The sequence below is a fragment of the Eleutherodactylus coqui genome, chromosome 2, assembly GCF_035609145.1.
Source record: "Eleutherodactylus coqui strain aEleCoq1 chromosome 2, aEleCoq1.hap1, whole genome shotgun sequence".
NCBI lineage: Eukaryota > Metazoa > Chordata > Amphibia > Anura > Eleutherodactylidae > Eleutherodactylus > Eleutherodactylus coqui.
Genome location: NC_089838.1, coordinates 203,476,236 through 203,497,284, shown reverse-complemented (window position 1 = coordinate 203,497,284; position 21,049 = coordinate 203,476,236). Strand labels below are relative to the sequence as shown.

General features: G+C 42.4%; 1 protein-coding gene across 2 annotated transcripts in view; it reads right to left on the bottom strand.

The window, feature by feature from the left end:
• Window positions 1-519: 519 nt before the first annotated feature.
• UBE2Q2 (ubiquitin conjugating enzyme E2 Q2) overlaps window positions 520-21,049 on the bottom strand; it is a 34,403-nt gene continuing 13,873 nt past the window's right edge. Inside the window, exons 5-14 of one of the 2 annotated variants that reach the window (XM_066592245.1) lie at window positions 18,305-18,445; window positions 14,414-14,473; window positions 13,559-13,643; window positions 12,168-12,228; window positions 8,603-8,693; window positions 6,863-6,921; window positions 5,481-5,529; window positions 4,467-4,562; window positions 4,302-4,368; window positions 520-2,906 (exon numbers count right to left, since the gene is read on the bottom strand). In XM_066592245.1, the coding sequence (XP_066448342.1) occupies window positions 2,875-2,906; window positions 4,302-4,368; window positions 4,467-4,562; window positions 5,481-5,529; window positions 6,863-6,921; window positions 8,603-8,693; window positions 12,168-12,228; window positions 13,559-13,643; window positions 14,414-14,473; window positions 18,305-18,445 (741 nt within the window). In that variant the 3' untranslated portion in view covers window positions 520-2,874. The remainder of the gene's footprint in view (window positions 2,907-4,301; window positions 4,369-4,466; window positions 4,563-5,480; window positions 5,530-6,862; window positions 6,922-8,602; window positions 8,694-12,167; window positions 12,229-13,558; window positions 13,644-14,413; window positions 14,474-18,304; window positions 18,446-21,049) is intronic. The other variant, XM_066592246.1, reaches the window with a different exon arrangement.

Genomic DNA, 21,049 nt, shown 5'->3' with positions numbered 1-21,049 from the left:
CAATCAGATAACTGCTTTTATTTTGCAGTCTGCATTCCAAAAACACAGTAAATGTTCCCTTTTATGTTGTAAAAGGAAAGACCAGTTACTCACCTCTTGCTTCCGCACCACTCAGCTCCACCTGATTCATTTTCCAGGTAGTGCAATCCTGTGCAGGATGGCACATGACCGCCGCAGCCAATCCCCAACCTCAGTTTCCGAGGCCAGGGGTTGGCTGCAACAATCAGATGCCACCTAGCATGCGATTGTGCTTGCCACAAGAAAGGAATGCGCAGACCAAAACTGTCCCGCTGTTAAAATACAAGTTCAGTCTCGCGCACAGACATATGCAGGAGACCAGTTTCAAAGTGTATACGCGACCCCTGCCTCCTCCCACTTGTTTCCAAATATTCACAAAACAATTTGTAAAAACTCAGACATCTCTTCTGTTTCAGGTTCTATTTTATTTCACGTATGCTGCAGGCTTCTCTACTGTACAGAGGCAAAAAGGGAAATAATTGAGTACTCGGAATCAACAAGTTATATCTTAAAATGGTTTAATCATAAACTTGATGCAAGTTTACAGATTACTGTACATTGCCAAATAAGTCTGCAATGAAAAGAAAAAAGAAAAAAAAACAAAAACAAAAAACAAAACCCAAAAGCATGCCAAGTCAGCAACCTTCTAAACCCTATAAAGTCAATACCACTTAGAATATTTTTAGGTTTTTGTCTTGCCTAAAGGTTCATTGAAATAGATGTTAAACAGGGGGCCTTATAAAGACATATGTACAGGCAAAAATATAGAATGGAACACTTGGGGAGAGGAATTATCTTTAGTCAAATCCTGCAAAGTACCACAGAAATATCTGCAATAGTAAAAACCAAATGGGAGATTAGCAAAACATACATCAACATAGCAGAATATTGCATATATGTTATGGGAGATTTAGATGGCAAATGGCAATATGCAGAACAAAAGCTTTATGCAAACTTGCTCTGCATACCAAGTGTTAGAGGTAAACAAATACACATGAAGATACAACAGCAGTAAGCCTAATGGGGTCAATCTGTAAAGAAGAAGAAAAAAAAAAAAAAAAAAAAAAAAAAAAGAAGGGAACAACCCACACACACAGGAACAGCAGGAGCCAGGTAGCCAGACCTACCGGTTAGAACGGGTCCGATTTCTTCAGAAAGAAAATACAGATTTAAGTAAACTTTTTATGGCTCTATTCTATCTTTCACAGTTTGATATTTGAAATGTCAGACTACTATAGAAAAAGGTGTCTTCCCTGAAACAAAGTACTGTACTGAACAATTTACTTAAGTCCAAAGAAATCCCATTTCCTTTTGCGGTATGCACAGATTTACCCCATTAAACACAAAAAGACAACAAATCAAGCAAACCCCACCTCTTATAACCTTACTATACAACAAAAGTAATGTCTACTTACAAAGTAAAGAAATTTGGCAAGGAGAGAAAAAAAAAAAAAAGATAGATAAATGTGGATTGATCGCTTAAGTCAAGGTCACAAAGTCTATAGAGCTCATTATGCTTGGAGTTATGTCATCTTGAACGCTTCACCCCCTTTACTGTAGTTGCCTGACTATTCAAATTCTTGGCTATGTGCCAATTTGCTTTCATTAAATCAATAGAATTGCAACAACCCGTTAAGAATAAGTAAAAAAAAAAAAAAGGTCTATTCAAGCAACATTGTTCTGCTTTTCCAGCATCAAAAATCAGATCTAGAACTCTAGTCCAAAAAGGGGATTTAAAAAAAAACAAAAAACAAAGACACACCCATTAATAGAAAAACGAAAAAAAAAACCAAGGGGTGAAAATAACCTCCAAATCACTACTGAAACAATAGCCAATAGACTAAGCAGGCGACGGCCCAAGTTAAAAGGGTGTTTTGGGTGCAGTTCTATAAATGCACATTCTAGGACTCTATTGAGGACCTGTGATCACACGCCAAATTGGCAACCGTGCAGATGGACTACTCAAGTTGAAAAAGTTAGGTTGAATCCATGTGATTATTGTAGTTACTGTGCTGTCACAAGCTACCAGTGTTGCTTAGGTCTTAAAATCGGGTTGTTTGCCCCTTCTAGAGACTGGAAGAGGACAACAGATGACCAGTATAACCTATATTGCATCATATGGGTTTGTTTCAGATGTACATCAGACACTTCTATATGGATTAGGGAAATGTCCTTCAACCAGAATAAGCAAACAATTGTAAAACCCTAACATTATGTTCAACATTTTTGAAAGATTCATTGCAGTTAAATTATTTTCCTCCCATCCAAAAATAAGGGGGAGGGAAAAAAAAAGTCCCCAAGCTAATGATTTTCAAGCCAGAGACCCATTTCTTAGCCACTGAGTTAATCTACCCACAAGACATTTGGCAATGCTACAATTTTCTCCAATATATGACTGTAGCCAGTGTGCTATTGTCACTTGCTTTTACAGTTAGTTAAAATGGCATTCTTATGTTTCAAAAGGTATCAAACATTTGTTTGGCTTTAAATGAAACTATACAAAGCAATTTATTTTGCAGATTATAATCTGCAAACAAAAAAAGGAAAAAAGATGAACAAAACACAAGAACAAAGTGAAAGCAATTTACAACAGTCTAATAAAAGTGGAATGATGTAACTAAGCTATATCTTCTGATTTAAATAGGACGTTAAAATATTTGGAGTGGCCTCTTCTGTAAAGGCAGCTGCTTTCAATGGCAGAGAAGTAGACGTCTAATATACAGGTCAGGTCTGACAGTTCCTTTAGCTAATAAACTAACATATGCTGTACAGAGGCCAAAAAAGGGGCAATATTGGATCTGTTTCGGAAAGAAATAGAAAAACAATTGTTTAAATCTTGGTCCAGGTTCGGTCAAACTACCCATCTTCTTTTGGAGGAGTGTACCAGCCTACAGAGGAAAAGAAAAGAGTTTACTGCAGAGCATTGTACTGCCCTCCTCCTAGTGATCCGAGTTCCAGCAGTTGGACACCCACTGTTTTAATATTTATCACCTACACAGTTTTTGGAGTTAATACTCATATATTATGTGTAAATAAAATTAATTATAGCCAAAGATTTGGATCAGATCCCATCCTATGAGTTAAAGAAAGCTTTTCCCCAAGAAAATTTCTTTAATTCTACTTGGACAGGAAGCAAACAAGTTTTAAATAAAAAAAAAAAAAAAGTTTGCGCTCGCAGAATATGCAAGATGATAACCCAAATAGGTCTTTAATCCGAGACAAGCAAGAAATAACGGCACTTACTCCGGAGGAGGGGGGTGTATAGAACAAGAAGCCCCCTCCTTAAAGTGCCGACTCTTCAAAATCCCTCCGGTCGCAAATATTACTGCATGGCAAGCGGGTCAGATCTTCACTTTATTACTAAGTGGCATAGGCAATGCGTTTACACCAAAACGCATTGCCTATGCCACTTCGTAATAAAGTTTGAAGAGTCAGCACTTTAAGGAGGGGGCTTCTTGTTCTATACACCCCCCTCCTCCGGAGTAAGAGCCGTTCTTATTTCTTGCTGGTCTCGGATTGAAGACCTATTTGGGTCTTGGTTTCTTCTTGCATATTCTGCGAGCACAAACTTTTTTTTTTTAATTTAAAACTTGTTGTTTGCTTCTTTTCTGGGGGCCATTCTCCTAGAGAGAAACCCCCATACTGTCGTTGCAGCTCTCCTCAACTATGAAGGATATGAAAATGCTAAGACGGATAACCCACCATTAAATCCTTTAGCGCTATCTGAACTGTTGTGGTTTTGAATTTACTTGGACATGAAGCTGGGTTCATGTGGGGTAGAATTGCCGTGGATTTGCTGCGTTTTGCCGTTGCACATCCGCAGGACGGACAAACCACTGCGTCTGCAGTGCAAGCCAAAGTCAATGTGTTTTGGCAAAAAGCTGTTCACAGTGCGGAATTTTTCCGCTCTGCCGAGGTGCGGAAATGTTGTTGTGTCGCAGTTTTTGAAGATGCAGCATGTCCATTCTGTGGACATTTCCGCTGTGGTTTTTTGCCCCTAGGCCTCAATGTAAGTAGCAAATCGCTGGAAATACTGTAAAAGTGCTGCAAATTTCATAACCTGTGGAAATTCCGTGCAGAAAAACTGCACATAATACGCAACAATAAACTGATAAACTACGCTTGTCAGCGGTTTTGCCGCATAAACGGAAATTCTGCAGAATTTCCGCACAGAAGTTACGCAGCAAATCCGCTCTGTGTGAACCCAGACGAAGAGAGGATTCAGTCATTTGCATCTACTATTCCTAAAGATCTTTTATGTATATTACTGTAAAGAAAAATACCATTCTTCTCGTGGATCTGTACTAGTGATTTGTAGGATTGCTGTGCTCGAGCAAGATTATACTGGTTCTGAATGGAGGAAAAAAAAACCAAGAAACAAAAGTTAGTAAATCTTGATATTTCATTTCACTGCAATTATGCAACACGCAGGTAATACTATGTCTCACCTTGTTGGCTCCAAATTGCACACGGGCTTTCCCTTTTACTAGGGTAGCATTGATTTGCATGATAACAGACTCTATTGAATAGGCACTGCTCCAGCCCTAAAAGAGTAAAGAAATGTTAGAGGTGTTAAAGATCTAAAAACTATTAGATAAGATTCCTTCAGTAAAAATTATGGTCTTCACTTTGAACATTGCAAAATATAGATCTAATCTATTAGAAGCTGCTTAAAAAAAAAAAAAAAAAAAAAAAAAAAAAAATAAAAGAGAACCGGTCATCAGTTCTGAGGACATTACCCCACTGAGCTACAGAACCAAGAAGTGAAGCCAATTCCAAAGGTTGCCCTGTTATAATAGCTACAGAGAGCATACCCTGTAAAATAAGATTTAATTTCCCACACACTATATCAACAGCCACTGGTCCAGTGGGTGGTCCCAGACCTTCTGTGTTACTAACAATTCACTCCATAGTACTGTCCGTTTCACTCAACGATATACATGAAGTCTCTTATATAGTCCATGGGATGGTGGAATTTTCACCGATGCGCAGTTCAACCCAGAATGTAAGACAAATCAGCTGAACGTGCCCTCTGGAAGGCTAAATCTGTGTATGCGTGCGAATCACGGTCCCATGGATGCTGTACGAGAAGTCACTCAGCGGAAGAGAGCCAGGGTTATGGAGTGAATTGCAGGCAACAGATCGCAATGGAGCGCCCACTGGACTCTTTGACGCCTGTTACCATACGGTACAGGAAATTCTACAAGTCTGCTGCCTGTAGCCACTATAACAAGAAAACTGTTGAAATCCATTCCACTTTTTGGTTCTGTAATTGCCAGTGGTTCAACATCCTCAGATGTGATGACAGGTTCCCTTTAAAAAGGATGGGTCCTCTTGAGAAATACAGAATTTAAAAAAAACTGGAAAGGAACAAAGTCTTTTAAAATGGTATTTGAACAGGTTTAGAATGCAGTTAAAGTCATTAACAATAAAATTCTACAGGATTAAGATTTCTTCTCTACCTGTTTAGTAAGAAGCTCCATGCACAGAGCACCTCCACCAAGAACATACCTGGAAAAAACAAAACAAACACAAGACATGGTACACTTTTTAAATTAAAAGAACAAAGTGAATCCAGTACAATTCTAGTCATCTAGCATGCTTAATCCTGCATGAGGGGTAGTACTGCTACAGCTGCTAAACATTGACATTAGTTGCAGTGACTGAAAAGGTCTAAGGAGATTCGAATGACCAGATGGCATTTTTAGGACCTTAAAAAAAAAAATTTTTTTTTTTTTGGTGGAGACGTTTCAAGTTTTTCAAAAGAAAATCCAAAAACTTAGGCCTCATGTCCATGGCATAAATTGATCTACAAAATCTCCACAGGTCTCCTGTGCATGCGATCCGCACCCATAGGGAATCATTGGGCACCCGCAGGTAATTAAATACCTGCGGATGTTATACCCCCCCCCCCCCGCGTACGGATCTACATTTTTATGCGGTTTTCCTGCAGACTGCTCCCGTAGCTTCCATTAAAGCCAAAAGAAGCCGTCCAAAATGCGACACAGCAGCAGATGACACTACTGCTGTGCCGTGGACCACGGGAGAGCAGGAGTTAAAGGAAAAAAAAAAAAGGCAGCATGGCACGTCGCAGAAGAAAGAAGATCCGGCCGTGACAGAGGAGAGCCCCAGAGAGTCTGGACAGGTGAGTAAAATGTGTTTAGCCTCATGTCTGCGGGTCAGGTGGAATCCGCCGCGGGATTCTGCACGGGGAAACAATGCGGGCCCCTGGACATGAGGCCTTACAATTAGGCTTTAAATACAGTGGTGTCTTGGGTTAAGAGTTTAACTCGTTCCGTGACAAAGCTCTTAACCCAAAACACTCGTAAGTCAAATCAATTTGCCCTATTGAAATGAATGGAAAAGCCATTAATTCGTTCCGGATCGCAAAGCTTTCTCATTGATTTCAATGGAGATGGGAGGGGATTAAAAATGCAGGGAGAACAAGTGTCGGCTAGACATGCACGAGCCCTGGCTGGGGCGGACAGGTGAGTATATATTTTTTACTATATTTAAAGCCCATCTCCAAAAATCACTGCAGGGGTTGTCGGCAGGCCATTGCTTTCAATGGGGCCACCGGCAGCAGCAGCAGGCCCATTGAAAGCAAGGCTCTTAACCCAAGTTTTTGCTCTTAAATCAGAGCAGAAATTCAGGTGAACCTGCTCTCAAGTCAAAAAGCTTGTAAGCTGAGGCACTCGCAACCCAAGGTATTACTGTACTGAATTTAAACTTCAGATTATGGAGCGGTGTTATTCACTACGGAGTGATCAATTTTGGAACAAAAATATCAGACTGACATTTATCTGTCTACAATGTTACAGTTAAGTTTTACTTTAATACTCACCCCCCAGAAAGTACAGGGGATACCACTCGCACAAATGGAGGATCAAATGGAAAATTATCCTGAAGCAGGGAAAGAAATATACATTACACTATGTTAAAGATCTAGGAGGGGGTAGAGGGAGAAAACAAACAAAAAAAAAAAACAAACCAAAAAGCCACACCACAAACATTTCAAGCGCACAACACAACTTTATATGAACCAGGACTATTGATATTTACATTTTAAAAACCCATGTTACACAAGATAGAAGTAGCAGCGATTGTGTGCATGCTCTAGGTAGATCAGTAGAAAGCACACAGCAGAAATGGTAGGAAATACCCCAACACGATGGGAACCCCTCTTTGCAATAGCTTCTGGATTCAAGAAAAAAAGCCCTATGTGCAAGGCCAGCTTTAGGTTTAATAAAGTGTCACATGACATTAGGAAACTTTACAGCATAGCTTATACAATAATGCAATATGTAAGCCTCATTTGCCTCCACCACCCCCTTTGAAAAGAGTAGGGCAAGAGTGTTCATTCACCACAATAAGGCTTCATTCACACACTTTGGACATAAATTTCATGCTACTATTTTTATGTGTTTTACAAGCACTTTTCACAGCAGGTTGTATTTTGAGGTAGGAGAAAAAAAAAAAAAGTTCACCTGTCAAATTTACTGCAGATTTTGTCATGCATCAAAAGCAGATTTCACCCCTTCAATTAAATTCAAATTGAATGGATAAGCTCTGCTGCAGATCCACACCAAAATCTGTAAACCAGCGACATGTAAACACATCCTTAAAAAGGATGCAGAGAGCCATCATGCCAGGATACTTTCCATACACCAAGTTTAAAATAAATTCCTCGTACCACATTACATTTTTTTAAAGCCGAAACTCAAGGAGAATCTGCGCTTTGTTTGCAGCATGCATGCAGCCACGGCCGTTTCATGCTCCTCCCAGCAGCTTAGGTTAGCCCTTATAGTGCTATATGGGGCAGTCTTCAGCTGCTGGGAGGTGCCTGTGCGCTGCAGACTGAAAGTGCAGATCCTCTTTAAATTAGGTGGGCATCTTCACTATTCGCCTAACAGTATATTTACACAGAGCATTAACAGAGCAGAAGACAGTACCATTACTGCACAGCGAAAACCTCAGAAACCAATCATGGTTTTAAAATATAGTAAAAAGTAGACTGCACTAAAAATGCTATTTGCAGGCTATGAATTCTCTGAAAAAAAAAAAAAAAAAAACAACAATATGTCATGAAGACCATCTGCCTGTTCAAACACATTGTACGAACGGAGGATCATAAGATACCATGCACTGCAGCAACTTACAGCAGAGGTGGTAATTCATGACAACACAAGTTTTAGGTATGCTACGTGTGAATATGACAAAGTGAGATTGGACCATAGAGGAGGAGAAAAAAAAAAAAAAAAAAATTTGTGGAAGAGGTACAAATATCACCTTTTTCCTACTTCTGGCCTTGGTTTATAAATATGAATACAAAGTTTGACCAGAATACTGAAGTGTGAAAATAGCCTTAGTAGCATATATTACCATTATAAAAATATTCTCCACCTATCCTATATATATGTAGTGCAGAAATATTAAGAAACCGACAGGTCAAATATACCGGAAAGAGTGAAAAAAGGTATACAAACAAATCTTCTGTTTAAATGTTAGACAAAGACTGGAAGCCTAGCACACACGGTGCTGCAGTCAGAACAATACACCCACCTGACATCTACTTATACGTTACCTTAAAGGAAAAATTCAGTAAAATGCAGTCTATGCCCTCCTTCTCTTTTAAGACCAGAAGGTCACTATGCAATGGACTGTCTGGATCAACCCTAGGAGAAAACACAAAACTTCCTGACAAAAATGTTTATTAGCATTTACCAAGTCTTTTTTGATTAACTGTGGGGCAAGCTGTAGTTTTTACTTGTGCCATTTTGGGGTACATATAATGTATTGCTTAAACTTATTTTTTGGGGGGGCCAAGCAAAAGTTATCAAATCTGTCAAATTTTTATTTTTTTTACAGCGTTTACTATATAGTATAAGTGACAACTTTCCTGCAGGTTGGTACGATTAAGACAATATCATAATTGCTCAATTTGCTTTCAGGGTTTTTTTTTTTTTAAACAATAAAAACAGGATACCGTAAAATCCCTTTCTTGTCATGTTCATTGGAGGACACAGTAAGACCTTGGGAATAACCTTGGGTAGAGACCCCAATTATTAATTACTCATGCTATCGAAGGGGGCAATGTGGTGGACGATAGTATCGTTCATGACCACTCAATGATAACCAAGTCTGCGGGCAGAAGTCGGTGGGGATGAGTGAAGAGTCCACATCAGTTGCCTAGATTCACGATAGGCTAAGTGAGCGAGGAGTGGTCCCTACCTTTGAATATGGTGTGCTTTGAGCTTGCTCACTTTATATGTTTCACTGTTTGCTCAAGCGGGTTCACCTGCCCCTTAAACAAAAAATTCCATGCAGGATAAAGTGTAATCCATGCTTGCTTTGAGTAAACTTTGTAATCTTTTTTTATTTAGTCATATTTAAAATTGCCAGCTATACACATCTCTAACCAGACGCGTATACCTGGCAATTTTAAATATGACTAAATAAAGGAAGATTACAAATTTTACTCTGAAAACTAGCGTGGATTACATTTTTCCCTGCATGGAATTTTTTGTTTAAGGGGCAGGTGAACCCGCTTGAGCAAGCAGTGAAACATATAAAGTGAGCAAGCTGACAGCACACCATAGTCAAGGGTAGGGACAGCATGGGTCCTTGTGGCTGATGCAGTTACCACTCCTCGCTCACTTAGCCCATCGTGAATCTAGGCAACTGATGTGAACTCTTCACTCATCCCCACCGACTTATGCCCGCAGGAATTTTTTGCTGTCCCTACCCATAGGCACTAAATATCCTACATATGCAAAGGCCAGTATGGAGGTAATAATGGCTATTAATGTCAGGGGCTATGCCTTGCTCCAGAAAAACCATGGGTATTGGTTGATCAGTGTTTGAGGGGCTTTAAGTACAGGAATGAAGGGGAATGTGAGCAGAATACCCCGCAGGCCAGAAGTTACCTGGTCCAGGGCAAACGATTAGCAAGTTGATGAATGGCTTCTGGAGAGCAGCTATGGTGCTTTTGGGACCTTATTAGAAGATCAAGGAATGTGGATCCCAAACATATAATTTGGGTGTCGCTTCACAGAGACTTCTGCAAGTGGTTGAGGAGGGAGGGTCCTATAGCTGGTGGGAAGGGGGAGATGGATATGGCAGTTGTCCTATAGTAAGGCCGCGCAGGAGAGGGGGAAAAAATCCTGCCTCCCTTTGTGGCCTATATAGGCCTAGAAGCTAAGACCTCAAGTTTGAGCACTAGCCCAGCCAGAAGGAGCCCCGACAGGAGCCAGACCCAATCAACACATTGGACCCGGACTCCCATCATCATTCCCCGTCTCCTGACCCCCAGACTGAAGGAGCACCAGCTCGACCAGAGGCATCAGGCACAGCGCCAATCAGGAACAGGGCCTGCTGGACAGGAGCAAGTTGGGAAAGGAGGTCAACGCTCCTACCCAACACAGGTGTGACAGCAAAGTGGATGGGAAGCACAGAGAACAGTGAGCGGGACAGAAAAAGAAGGCCAAAGGCAGCAATAGATGGGTCATTTAGCGATGCTGAACCCAGATAGTAGATGAGGGGTCCCATGGAGGGGGGGGGGGGGGGGGGGGATGGGTGCGCAAGACCACTTGACCAGGAGAGAAAACACAATTAAAAGGAATGCTGAGAGGATGGCAAGGAGACAAAAACTGAGGTTGTGGAGAAGGGGGTGCAGGTGCCATAGTTACCTAATCCAGTTTACTCACCTCATCATCCTCATTTTGGCTCTACTAGGGCACCAGCAAACTCAACACTTCAGCAACAGGCATTCAGTTGTGAGAGATCACTGATGTGAGGGAGCAGGCAGGAAACTCAGGTGACCCCGTGGTTGGCGGGAAACCATAATTACAGCTGCTCTGGTCCCCTTTGTCTTCTTGGAGGAGGGAGTAACTGTTTGATGTAGTACTGTTTGCCCTTTTTACCCTCTAGCTAGGAATAATCAGTAAAGTTAGATCATCCCCGATTCCCAGCTAGATGGGAAAGAGGAATTGAAGCAGAGAAGACCTACAGAGCAGGTGGTCTGCCTCCTACACACACCAAGCTGTAACGGTTTTTTCTCAGTACCAGCAGGAGAGACTCTTTGCTTAGTGTCTGCATCCCAGTGGCAGGAGCTATAACCAAGGTCTGCTATGTCCCTTTAGGACATGGACGAGAAATTCTTTTTGGAATGTTTTTTTCACCGCTACATTCAAAAGACCCATAACTTTTTCATGGAAGAAGCAGTATGGGGAATTTTCTTTTGCATGATGTGCTGTAGTTTTTATTCGTACAATGTGGCGTACATATAACCTTAGACCACTTACTGTGTTTATTGGGGGAGGATTTTTTTTATAGGGTTTGCCACACAGGACAAAAGGTTTTCAATTTATTGTATGGAACGTTAATTAGGTCACTAAATCAGATATACAGCCAATCCAAAAATCATTCTTATCACAGAGTGTAACGGGACTTAAATTAAAACCTTTATTAAGATTTATTTAAAAAGGCAAAGAGACACCAAAATGGTAAGTCCGCCCCCAAAAAATAGTCTAAAATCAGTGTTTCTCAACTCCAGTCCTCGGAAACCCCTATCAGGTCATGTTTTCATGATCTCCACAGTATTGCACAAGCGATGTAATTGTCAGTGCCTTAGACATTGCCACAGGTGTTCTTACTATAGGATTTCCTGAAAACATGACCTGTTGGGGGACCCTGAGGACGGGAGTTGAGAAACACTGGTCTAAATAGAACCTGGGCTAACCCTACACATTCCATAGGGCTGTCCATATGATGTAAATATAGGTCATTCTGTGCAAACTTCTTCGCACAGACATGTCATGGGGCTGAAGGAGTTACCCAATCCTAGCTTCAACTAGCAAACCGAGGCAGCACTCAAATAAGTGTTCTGCTGCTTCATTCTAGGGAAGGTGGAAGGTTGCAGCACCTGACCTCAGCGATCAAAACTTTTGACATGTCTTTATGCATATGCAATAGATGCTATGAAAAGAGCCAGACAGAGCTTGGCACTTTTGTTAACTACCACTCATTTGGAAAGAGACTAGCTATATATACACTGCAGCCAAATTATTATTTTTTTTTAAGTAAAAGGTTTACCCTAAAACATGCAAATTGAAAAACATACGTTAACAGAACCAGGAAAATTCTCTTACTTAAGCAGCTTAACATGCCACTCGTACAGACTGTCATTTACAAGTTCCACTGAATAAATTCCTAGAAAAGAAGCAGGAAAGAGTTACAGAAGAACAGCTTAGGACATAAGGGTTTAGTATTAAAACGTTATCTGAAGCAATGCTGTGAGAGTTTGCAGGTCCATATACAAGACCACTGAAGGGAACACAGGGTTGGACAAAATTAAATCTGTCCCCACAAACAGCTGCAGATTCTTACATAAAAAGACTGCAAAAAGGAGAAATATTTTTAGCAAGGTTGAGAAAATAGATTTTATCACCTGTGTCCCTCCTTCCAAATTTGCTAGATTCATTGGTACATTGGTTTTTCTATTGTATTCGGTTTGTCAATTTGTACAACTATGCCAAGAGAAAAGCTCATGTCTGGTGAAGAATAAAAATTCACCTGGCAAATCAGGTAGCTGGAAAATTGGCAAGATATACTCATCTGGGAGGATTCGTTATAACTACTAATTCAGTACTTTGAGGAACTTGGACCACTCTAATCAATGAGTCTAGAATTCATATGGCATCATTAAACAGGATGAATCAGTAATAACACAAGGCTTAACTCTGATGATGGATTACAAGAGCAAAATGCAGTTCCATTTTATATCCAGTAACTAGGAGTACTAAGGCTGGCCATACACATTACATGGCTGTTGGCCCACAGCTAGCTTGGCTGACACACGGAATAAAGAGAAAAGGTCATTGCCAAAACATGTCTGGCAACAGCTTTTCTTTCCTTGACCAACAGGATCAAGCCGTTTAAATCAGATTGCTGAAGAGGATTCTGGTCTGGCAGATGTACATTTAATGTGTATGGCCACCCCAAGTTGAATATAGGCTGCACTGGACAAAACATTAGAAGCACAATTCTCAGTTAAAATGATTTTCACAGCAAATAAGACTTCTAAATGGACTAAAGGTCCATTTACACGCAAAGATGATTGCTCAAAACTGCCAGTTTCTGAAGAATTTTGAGCGAACATTTTGCATTAGCTACTAAAGGGCTAATCAGCCCATTAGTAGCTAACTAGATTCATTTGCATGTATTTAGAGAACAGTGGGTGGCCTGTTCTCTAAATATATAGCTTTTGTTCTCCTGCAGGCAGCAGGATGCATACAAAGCTATCAGCGCTGCCCGCAGACAACACAGCATGCCGTCCCTCGTATCAGGGACCACAGATTTCATGCTGATCTGAACTCAGCGATTGATAGAGTGCACGATGGCCACATTTACACGTCACAGCTATCACACAAAAGCTGTCATATGGAAGAATTTTTAGCGATAGTTACGTGTAAATCAGCTTTTAGACACAAGTCCTTATTTCTACCTTCCCATCAATAAAAAGGATCATTAACGAACAGACCTGTTTTATAACTCTGTGACCTGTATATATCCCTGAGCTCTTTCATAAGACGGTCAGAAGCTTGTACGGAACCAGAAACTGCACCCTAACACAGGAAAACAAGAATTACATTTTTAGTTGCCAACACACTCTCATGTCTAGTCTACATATATATTGGCAGAACTTATGGCAGGCAATTGATTTAACACAAAAATATGTTATCCTCTATCCACAGGACAAGGATAACTATCAGATTAGTGGGAGTCCCAGCGGTCGAACCCTACCAATCCCAACAACAGGGTTCAGAGGCCTCTCCAAATGGAGTGCTGATCATGCATGCACACTGCTAGAAACAGCCAAGTACAAGGGCTCAGCTATCCCACTGAAGTGAAAAGAGCAGTGGTGTGCATGTGCGACCACTGCTCCCATTGGCACTGTTCTCATGATTGGTGGGGAAAGAGGGGCGCGGGGATCTCAGCAGTTGGACCCGAATTGATGAGGTAGTTCTCCTACCATGTGGATAAGGGATTAAATTAGCAATGAACAACTCTTAAACTAGACATAACTTTGCTTATAATGGAAACAGTAGGAAACCAACATTAGTAAGCACAAACCTTTCAGTCATTTAGGGCTCACTCAGATGAGCGTATTTGTTTATGTGAGTAATACGCGGTACTCGGGAAATACACAGGTAAACATGCATATTTACTATTTACTTAAGCACCAGACTATGATAACGGCCAGAATAGGACATGCTTTTTTTCCCCACACATGTAAAAAACGCATGTCTGAAAGGCCCAATGTAAATCAATGGGCTTTTAGAACTGCGTATTGCACACAGAGGGGGAAGAAAAAAAAAATGGATTCGTTACTCACCGTAAAATCCTTTTCTCGTCTGTTCATTGAGGGACCAGCGCAGTCCTCGGGTATAAGCTCCTGCCAATAGGAGGCAGACAAAGCAAAAGAAGCGTTAACTCCTCCTACCAGCTATACCCCTGCTGCATCCAAGCAGAAGGAGATTAAGAGTCCAAGGGCTAAATGGACATGTGAACTAAAATAAAACATACAAATGAAGTAAAGGGGGAAGCTCAGAACAGAAACAGACGATTCCCCAAAGCAAGTGGGCGAGTGCCGTGTCCCCCAATGAACAGACGAGAATAGGATTTTACGACGAGTAAAAATAATAAATTAAAATATCCTGTTCTCTCAGCTGTGTCATTGGGGGGTGGAGGGTAAAGAGAACGACACAGCGAAGACCTCGGGACATTCCAAAGTAGTCCCTAGGAGGGCCAGAAATACTTGTGATGCAATCAGGGTACTGCTGCCTGCAGAATCCTTTGAGCAAGAGCAGTGTCAGAAGATGCAGAAGTATGCACCCTGTAAAATTCGTGAACACATGAAACGAAGACTAGGTTGCAGACATGCTAACCTGAAGAGCAGCAACTTTATGGGACACCGCTTGAGCGGGTCGTCACCCAAGTGGCAGAGTTCTGCCCTTGGCACAATAGGCCTTCTTTGATCACTGACTTGATCCAGTAGGAGATTGTGGATTTGGAGGTCACCAGACCTCGACAAATATCTGTGATCAGAAACACTGAATCAGAACGGTGGAGGGATTCAGTGCAAGAAAGATCTGCAGAGTGCGTACAGCTTGTCAAGACAACGTTCCATAGGGTGTGATAGCTCTAGATAGGAAGAGCCCAGAACGAGGTCTTCATTGAGGTGGTAAGAGTAGACCACCTTGGGGAGAAAGGATGGAACAGGATGAAGTACCGCCTATGCAGTACCAAAAGGGAGATCTACATTATAAAGCAGCAAGTTAGCCCTTACAAGATAACAGACAGAGGGAGATCAACCTATGGTAGAGGCGAGGGGAAGAGAGTGTCCTGGCCTTGAGCATATTCCAAACAGGTCCAGGAAGCCCTGCTCTCAAGACTGCAGATTCAACAGCCAGGCCATCAAACAGCCGCATAAGATCCTGTCTGAGGGATGAGGAGCCAGGGTGCGTCGACCAGTAGAGAGACAAGGTAGTCGGGGCCAGTCTGGCGCTATAAGGATCAGAGAGAGGTCCCTCATTTTGGCCTTTCTGAGGTGCCATGGAATAGAGGCGTTGGCAGGAAAAGACAATAGATTCCTTGGCATAGCTAGGGCATCCACAGCTTTGGTAAGTCTGTGACACAAACATGAAAAAATACAAAACAAAGGCATACATCAAAGACAATTTCGCACCCAAGAATCTTGAACATGAATGAGCCAAACACTCGAGTAGGAGAAGACAGCCTCCCCAACCCACCCTGGATGACTGGGGTGGAAACCACCCTTCACAGGGAAGAGAATTTAGCTGAGGAAAGCTTGCATGCCTGCGAGCAGGAGTGCCAGGAAGGGCACAGTTTGAAGAATGGATGCTTTTTATGATCCTGGGAGGCTGGACACGACTTGGAAGATTGTGGGTTGGAGTGACGAAAGTTAAACTATTTCTTACTAGTGTACAAATGGACTTATTTTGTGGAAGATGGGAAGTTTTTCCGCCTGTAGTTCCTGAAGTGATTATGTCCAGCTGGCTGCTGAAATTATGGAGATGGTGTCTGCAGACCAACATTTTAGCCATAATGTGCAGTGAATTGCCATGGAAAGAGTGGAGGAATGACCTAAAAGCCCTGCGGCATCTAAAGTGGCCTCGCAGATGAGCTTGCCGGCCTGAGAAATATGCTGAGCAAGTTCCGCTAAGTCCTCCGGGGAAGCATCGGATAGGATGCCACGGTGCAGTTGTTTCACCCATTCAGATAAGGCCATACTAACCCAAGATGAAGCAAAGAGAAGGTGGCTCAGTTGCCTCAAAAGGATGCTGCGGAAAAGGATTCCAGCCATTTATCATGCTGGTCCTTGAAAGGATGACGCATCTGCCAGGGGCAAGGCAGCGCATTTGAGAAGGAGAGATACAGAAGAATCCACCAAATGGAAGGAAGACCACTTTATTGATTCCTCAGGGAATGGATACATTCCTTACTCCTAAACACCTTGATGTAAACGTTTATCTGTACCCGAGCACTCCTTGGACAAAACATCCTCAAATTCTGTTTGAGTGGGGAAGGTCTTATGCAAAAGTTTTGGACGTCAGGAGGAGGAGTCTGTGGCAGAGGAATCTTGGGTCTTTCACATGGTGTTCATTTGGTTGTCTACCATGGCGGAAACTTTGAATGACTGTTCCTCATCTAAGAAGAATCTGAAGCGAGACAGAGGAAAGAGGCAACAAAGTATGACCGTGCGACCTTGAAGACTGTCGTTTCCTGATTCTGCCACGTGCGAATTCCAGTAAATAAGGAAGATGGAACAATACGTCTGCAGCACCACCTATTGGATGGCAACATTTCAGTAGGAAGGATTCCTCAGCATCAGACCCTTCAGTCAGGTTCTGACTGGCTGTCCTGTCCAGCATCTCCACAGTGGACCTCGAAGCTTTCGTAATGTCCAAAACTACTAAAGAGAGCGTGCTCATTTGGGTTCAGGGCCCTGTAGGTTCATGGGGATGGGGAAAGAGAATTTACCCAGGAGAGGTTTGCTGGTTGGTCTGGGAAGCCGGTAGTTTGCGCAAAGAGGCTCCTGTTCACTGCATGGGAATTTGCTGTAATGGGAGCATGCAAAGTGTTACAGTTGCGGTACTCTGATTCTAGGGGAGAGTCCAGTAAGCAGATATTGTAGTTTCATGCGCAAAAAAAAAAGGTGAATGCCTAACTGAAAGTGTACACTGTGGCAGAGGCTGCGTAGGGTAGATCTTACCCAAGTTTAGGAGGTCCCCTGAGCTGTGGAGCAGAGGCGTCGCAGAGAGAATGGCAGGCCAGGTCTTCGGCAGCGCAAGTGCAACCCCGGAAGAAGAGCCATGGCAAATAGCATGGCAGCTGCAGTAGATAGTTTATTAGTGGCAACAGAGTTCCCCGCGCAAATGCAAAGAGAATCGCCTTTTCCCTGGTGATGGAGCAAGGGCAGGCCAGAAGAGGAGACAAGTGTTTGAAGAAAAAAAAAACCTCGCAGACCCTGGAAATGGAACCGCGGCACCCAAAACTGTGTGGCCGGCACTAACCGGAAGAGACCTTGACCGGCTACAGGGACCAAAAGCGTCCAAGCCTCTTAGAGGCATAAAGTGACCAAGGGGAAACGGCCCAACCTTTCCAACAGGGAGCAGCAGCATCACACCATCTGCTCGGGATGTGAACACTATGGCCTGCACAGCGGGGGCAGAGTAAACTTGCCCCAACACCTTTGGTTGGGTTGGGGCAGCCCAGGGAACATGAGCGGCAGGTCACAGAAGTTAGAGCTTCTCTGTGCCACCTTGCCTTTGGGAAGAAGTGAAGCATTGGGGAAGTCAAGGCAACCCCAATGTATCTCAGTAGGACAGTGGAATTCACCCTGTGAATTCCAGAAGTTGAGGGAACTTCAGGATCTGGAAGACTTGGGCAGAGAAGTCTGCCTACAAAGCCACTAAGCTAAAACAGATTTTACTCAGTTGCTACAGGAGGGGTATAGCTGGTAGGAGTTCATTTTTTTCCTGAGTCTGCTCCTAGTGGCAGAAGCTATTCCCGAGGTCTTCGCTGTATTACCCAATGACACAAGTGCGTAACACGCAGGCTAAATACACTTCTGTGAGTGAGCCCTTACAGTCTGCTTATTTCGTAATAAAGAGCCCAACTCCCACTTCCCTGCATCTGTACCCCCAAAACACCCAAAAGAAAAAAAAAAGTAAGCAAGATTGGAAAATTTTTGTTTACGTACATTTAGGTGGTCCTGTCTTTGATTCTTTCGAATCTTTTCTAAGATGGCAAGGTTTTCTTTTTCAATGCCTTCATCCTCCGATTTCTTGCCATCCACTGGCTCTTCCTCCTTCATGTCATAATGATCCAAGTCTTCAATATCCTTAAAGTATAGAAAAATTTAGATTTGACTGCTACAGCTTCCCTAGTATTTGGTAAAATAACTTGTCTCAATCTGTAAACACATAGTATGGGGGGGGGGGGGGGGGGGGTAATAAAGAGGTTGGCATACCAAGAGGTTGGCATACCAAGAGCGTTCATCACCATCTCTGCCAGTCCCACAAAGTTGTGGCTGGGTAAAATCTCCTTTAAAACTGTATTCCAGAAATTTTATATTGATGATCTAGCCTTTGGCTAGGTGATCAAAATTAGAGTGCAGGAAGCCCAACACCCACCACTCCTGACGATGAGCTGCTTGCAGACGCCACTGCGTACAGTAAGCTTGGTCCCATTAACGAACTGAATTATATGGAATCAAAAAATTCCAATATCCTTAGGTTGTCTTGTTTCTACAGCGTACATACTGCAGCAAAAAAACCCAACAACTTTATTCTATGGATCAGTACAATACCAATTTTTTTTTTTTTGCTGTAGTACATTTAAGATTTTATATCCTTGGAAAAAAATGTAAACTTATTTTTTGGTGCACTCTGACAGCCATAACTATTTTTCCCAATCGATATAGCTGTGCGAGGGGTCATTTTTTACAGAACATCCTGTAGTCTCTATTGGTACCATTGTGGAGATCATATGACATTTTACTTGAAGACTGGGTCGGCCAAACAAAAAAAAAAAACAAACAAAAAAAACCAAACTCGTGTTTTTCTTCTGACAACGTTCACTGCGCAGGGTAAATAATGCATTACTTTGCTAGACTAGACTTTTTTGGATGCAGTGATACCAAATATGCTGTTGAGTATTTTTAGATTTTAATTATAAATAAGGCAAAAGTTTTTTTTCTCCTTAAATTTATTACATAAAACGAATGAGAAACAAACACATTCCTGTTCTTCGTTCAATCATTGGCAGCGTTTACACTGATTAGGGCTAATGCCCACAGACTGATTATCACTGCGGTATTCGCGGCCAGATGCCCACCGCAACTTCTACAGCAATGTCCAGCCATAGACATGCAATGGTAAAGGATTCTCCCGTCCACGAGCGGAAATCAATCGCGATTTTCCGCTCGCGGGGGGGGGGGGGGGGGGGGGGGGGGGGGGGTGGGGGTGGGGGAGAATCGCAGCATATTCTAATTTGCGCGTAAAAATAAAAACGCATGGACAGCTTCCATTGTAGTCAATGGAAGCCGTCCGTTCTACGATACTTCTGCTGTGAGCACAGCGGAAGTATCGCAGGAAATCACGTCAATACTGGCCGAGACGCTAGCAAGGGATCCAGAGAGGTGAGCATGGGGAGGGGGGGGGGGGGGGGTTGTCTCTGGGGGGCGCCGCGCCCGATTCCGCTGCAAGATTTCACAGTTGGAATCCGACCCAGCTGTGGGCATGAGGCCTTATCGTTCAAATTCTCACGATCCAACAATTTTTTTTGAACGATAGTTGTCCATGTAAACGAGCCCTTAGTGTTCTTTTAAACGCCATAGAACGTACAGTTACATCCTGCAGCTTCGGGGCAAGTATGAAAGGAGGTCGGGGAGCTGTTTCTTATAGCCGGCATCTGCCCGCAACAGCTCTGATAAGCCACGCCGCTCTTTGAAGCAGTTAACCCCTTGAATTCCACCGCCAATTCTGACAGCGGCATTTAAATGCCCTGATCGACGTCTGGGAGTCCCGTATGCCCCCGCGATGAGATTGTGAGTTGTAAAGGCAGCCGGGGGCATTCTGAAAGCCCTCAGGGCTGTCATAGCAGAATACCTATCAAGTCATGCCTACAGCATGGCTTGATGGCATCCCTGTCAGGCCGCGGCGTAACGTAATGCTATGGTATATTATACTGAAGGAGCAATCAAAGCAGTGAAAAGTTCCTGCCCCCTCTGGGAACCAACATAAAAAGTTTTACTATTTAAAAAAAAAAAAAAAAAGTTTAATAACCCACCCTTTTGCCATATTTATAATAAAATAAAAATACATCTTTGGTATCGCTGCGTTCGCAAAAGTCTGATCTAACAAAAGGAACGCATTATTTAACCTGTACGCCAAAATTGTGTTTTGTTTTTTTTTTGGTCACCTAGTCCAAGGGAAAAAAAAAAAAAAAAAGTAATAAACGTTCAAAAAAAGTTGCACGTATTCAAAAAAGGTACCAGCGGAAACTACAGGATATCCTGCACAAAATGAGCCCTGACACAACTATGTTGACAGAAAAATAAAAAAACCTATTGCGGTCAAAAGATTGTGACCAAAAAAAAACAAAAAAACAGGGCTCCTGCTATCAGGTGTTATCCCATAGAGGGCTTCTTGGTCTCTGATCAAGCAAGCCCAGAGCACAGTAATGAAGTAGTGGAATCCATGGATGACAATGAGGACAGTCATTTTTACAGCCAATTTATGGTGTAATAAAATAGTAAATGGTGTCTGGATTACCAAAGCATGGCATATATACAGGTGGCTATGTCAGCAGTCTTACAGTGTGAGCTGCTATTGAGGAATCCCAAAGGGGGGAATTCTAATAAAGCACAGGGAGTGTTCAAAGAGGATACACATTTAACATTCATATTACATTTGGATTAGAAAGCTGCACAGTACTCCGCTAA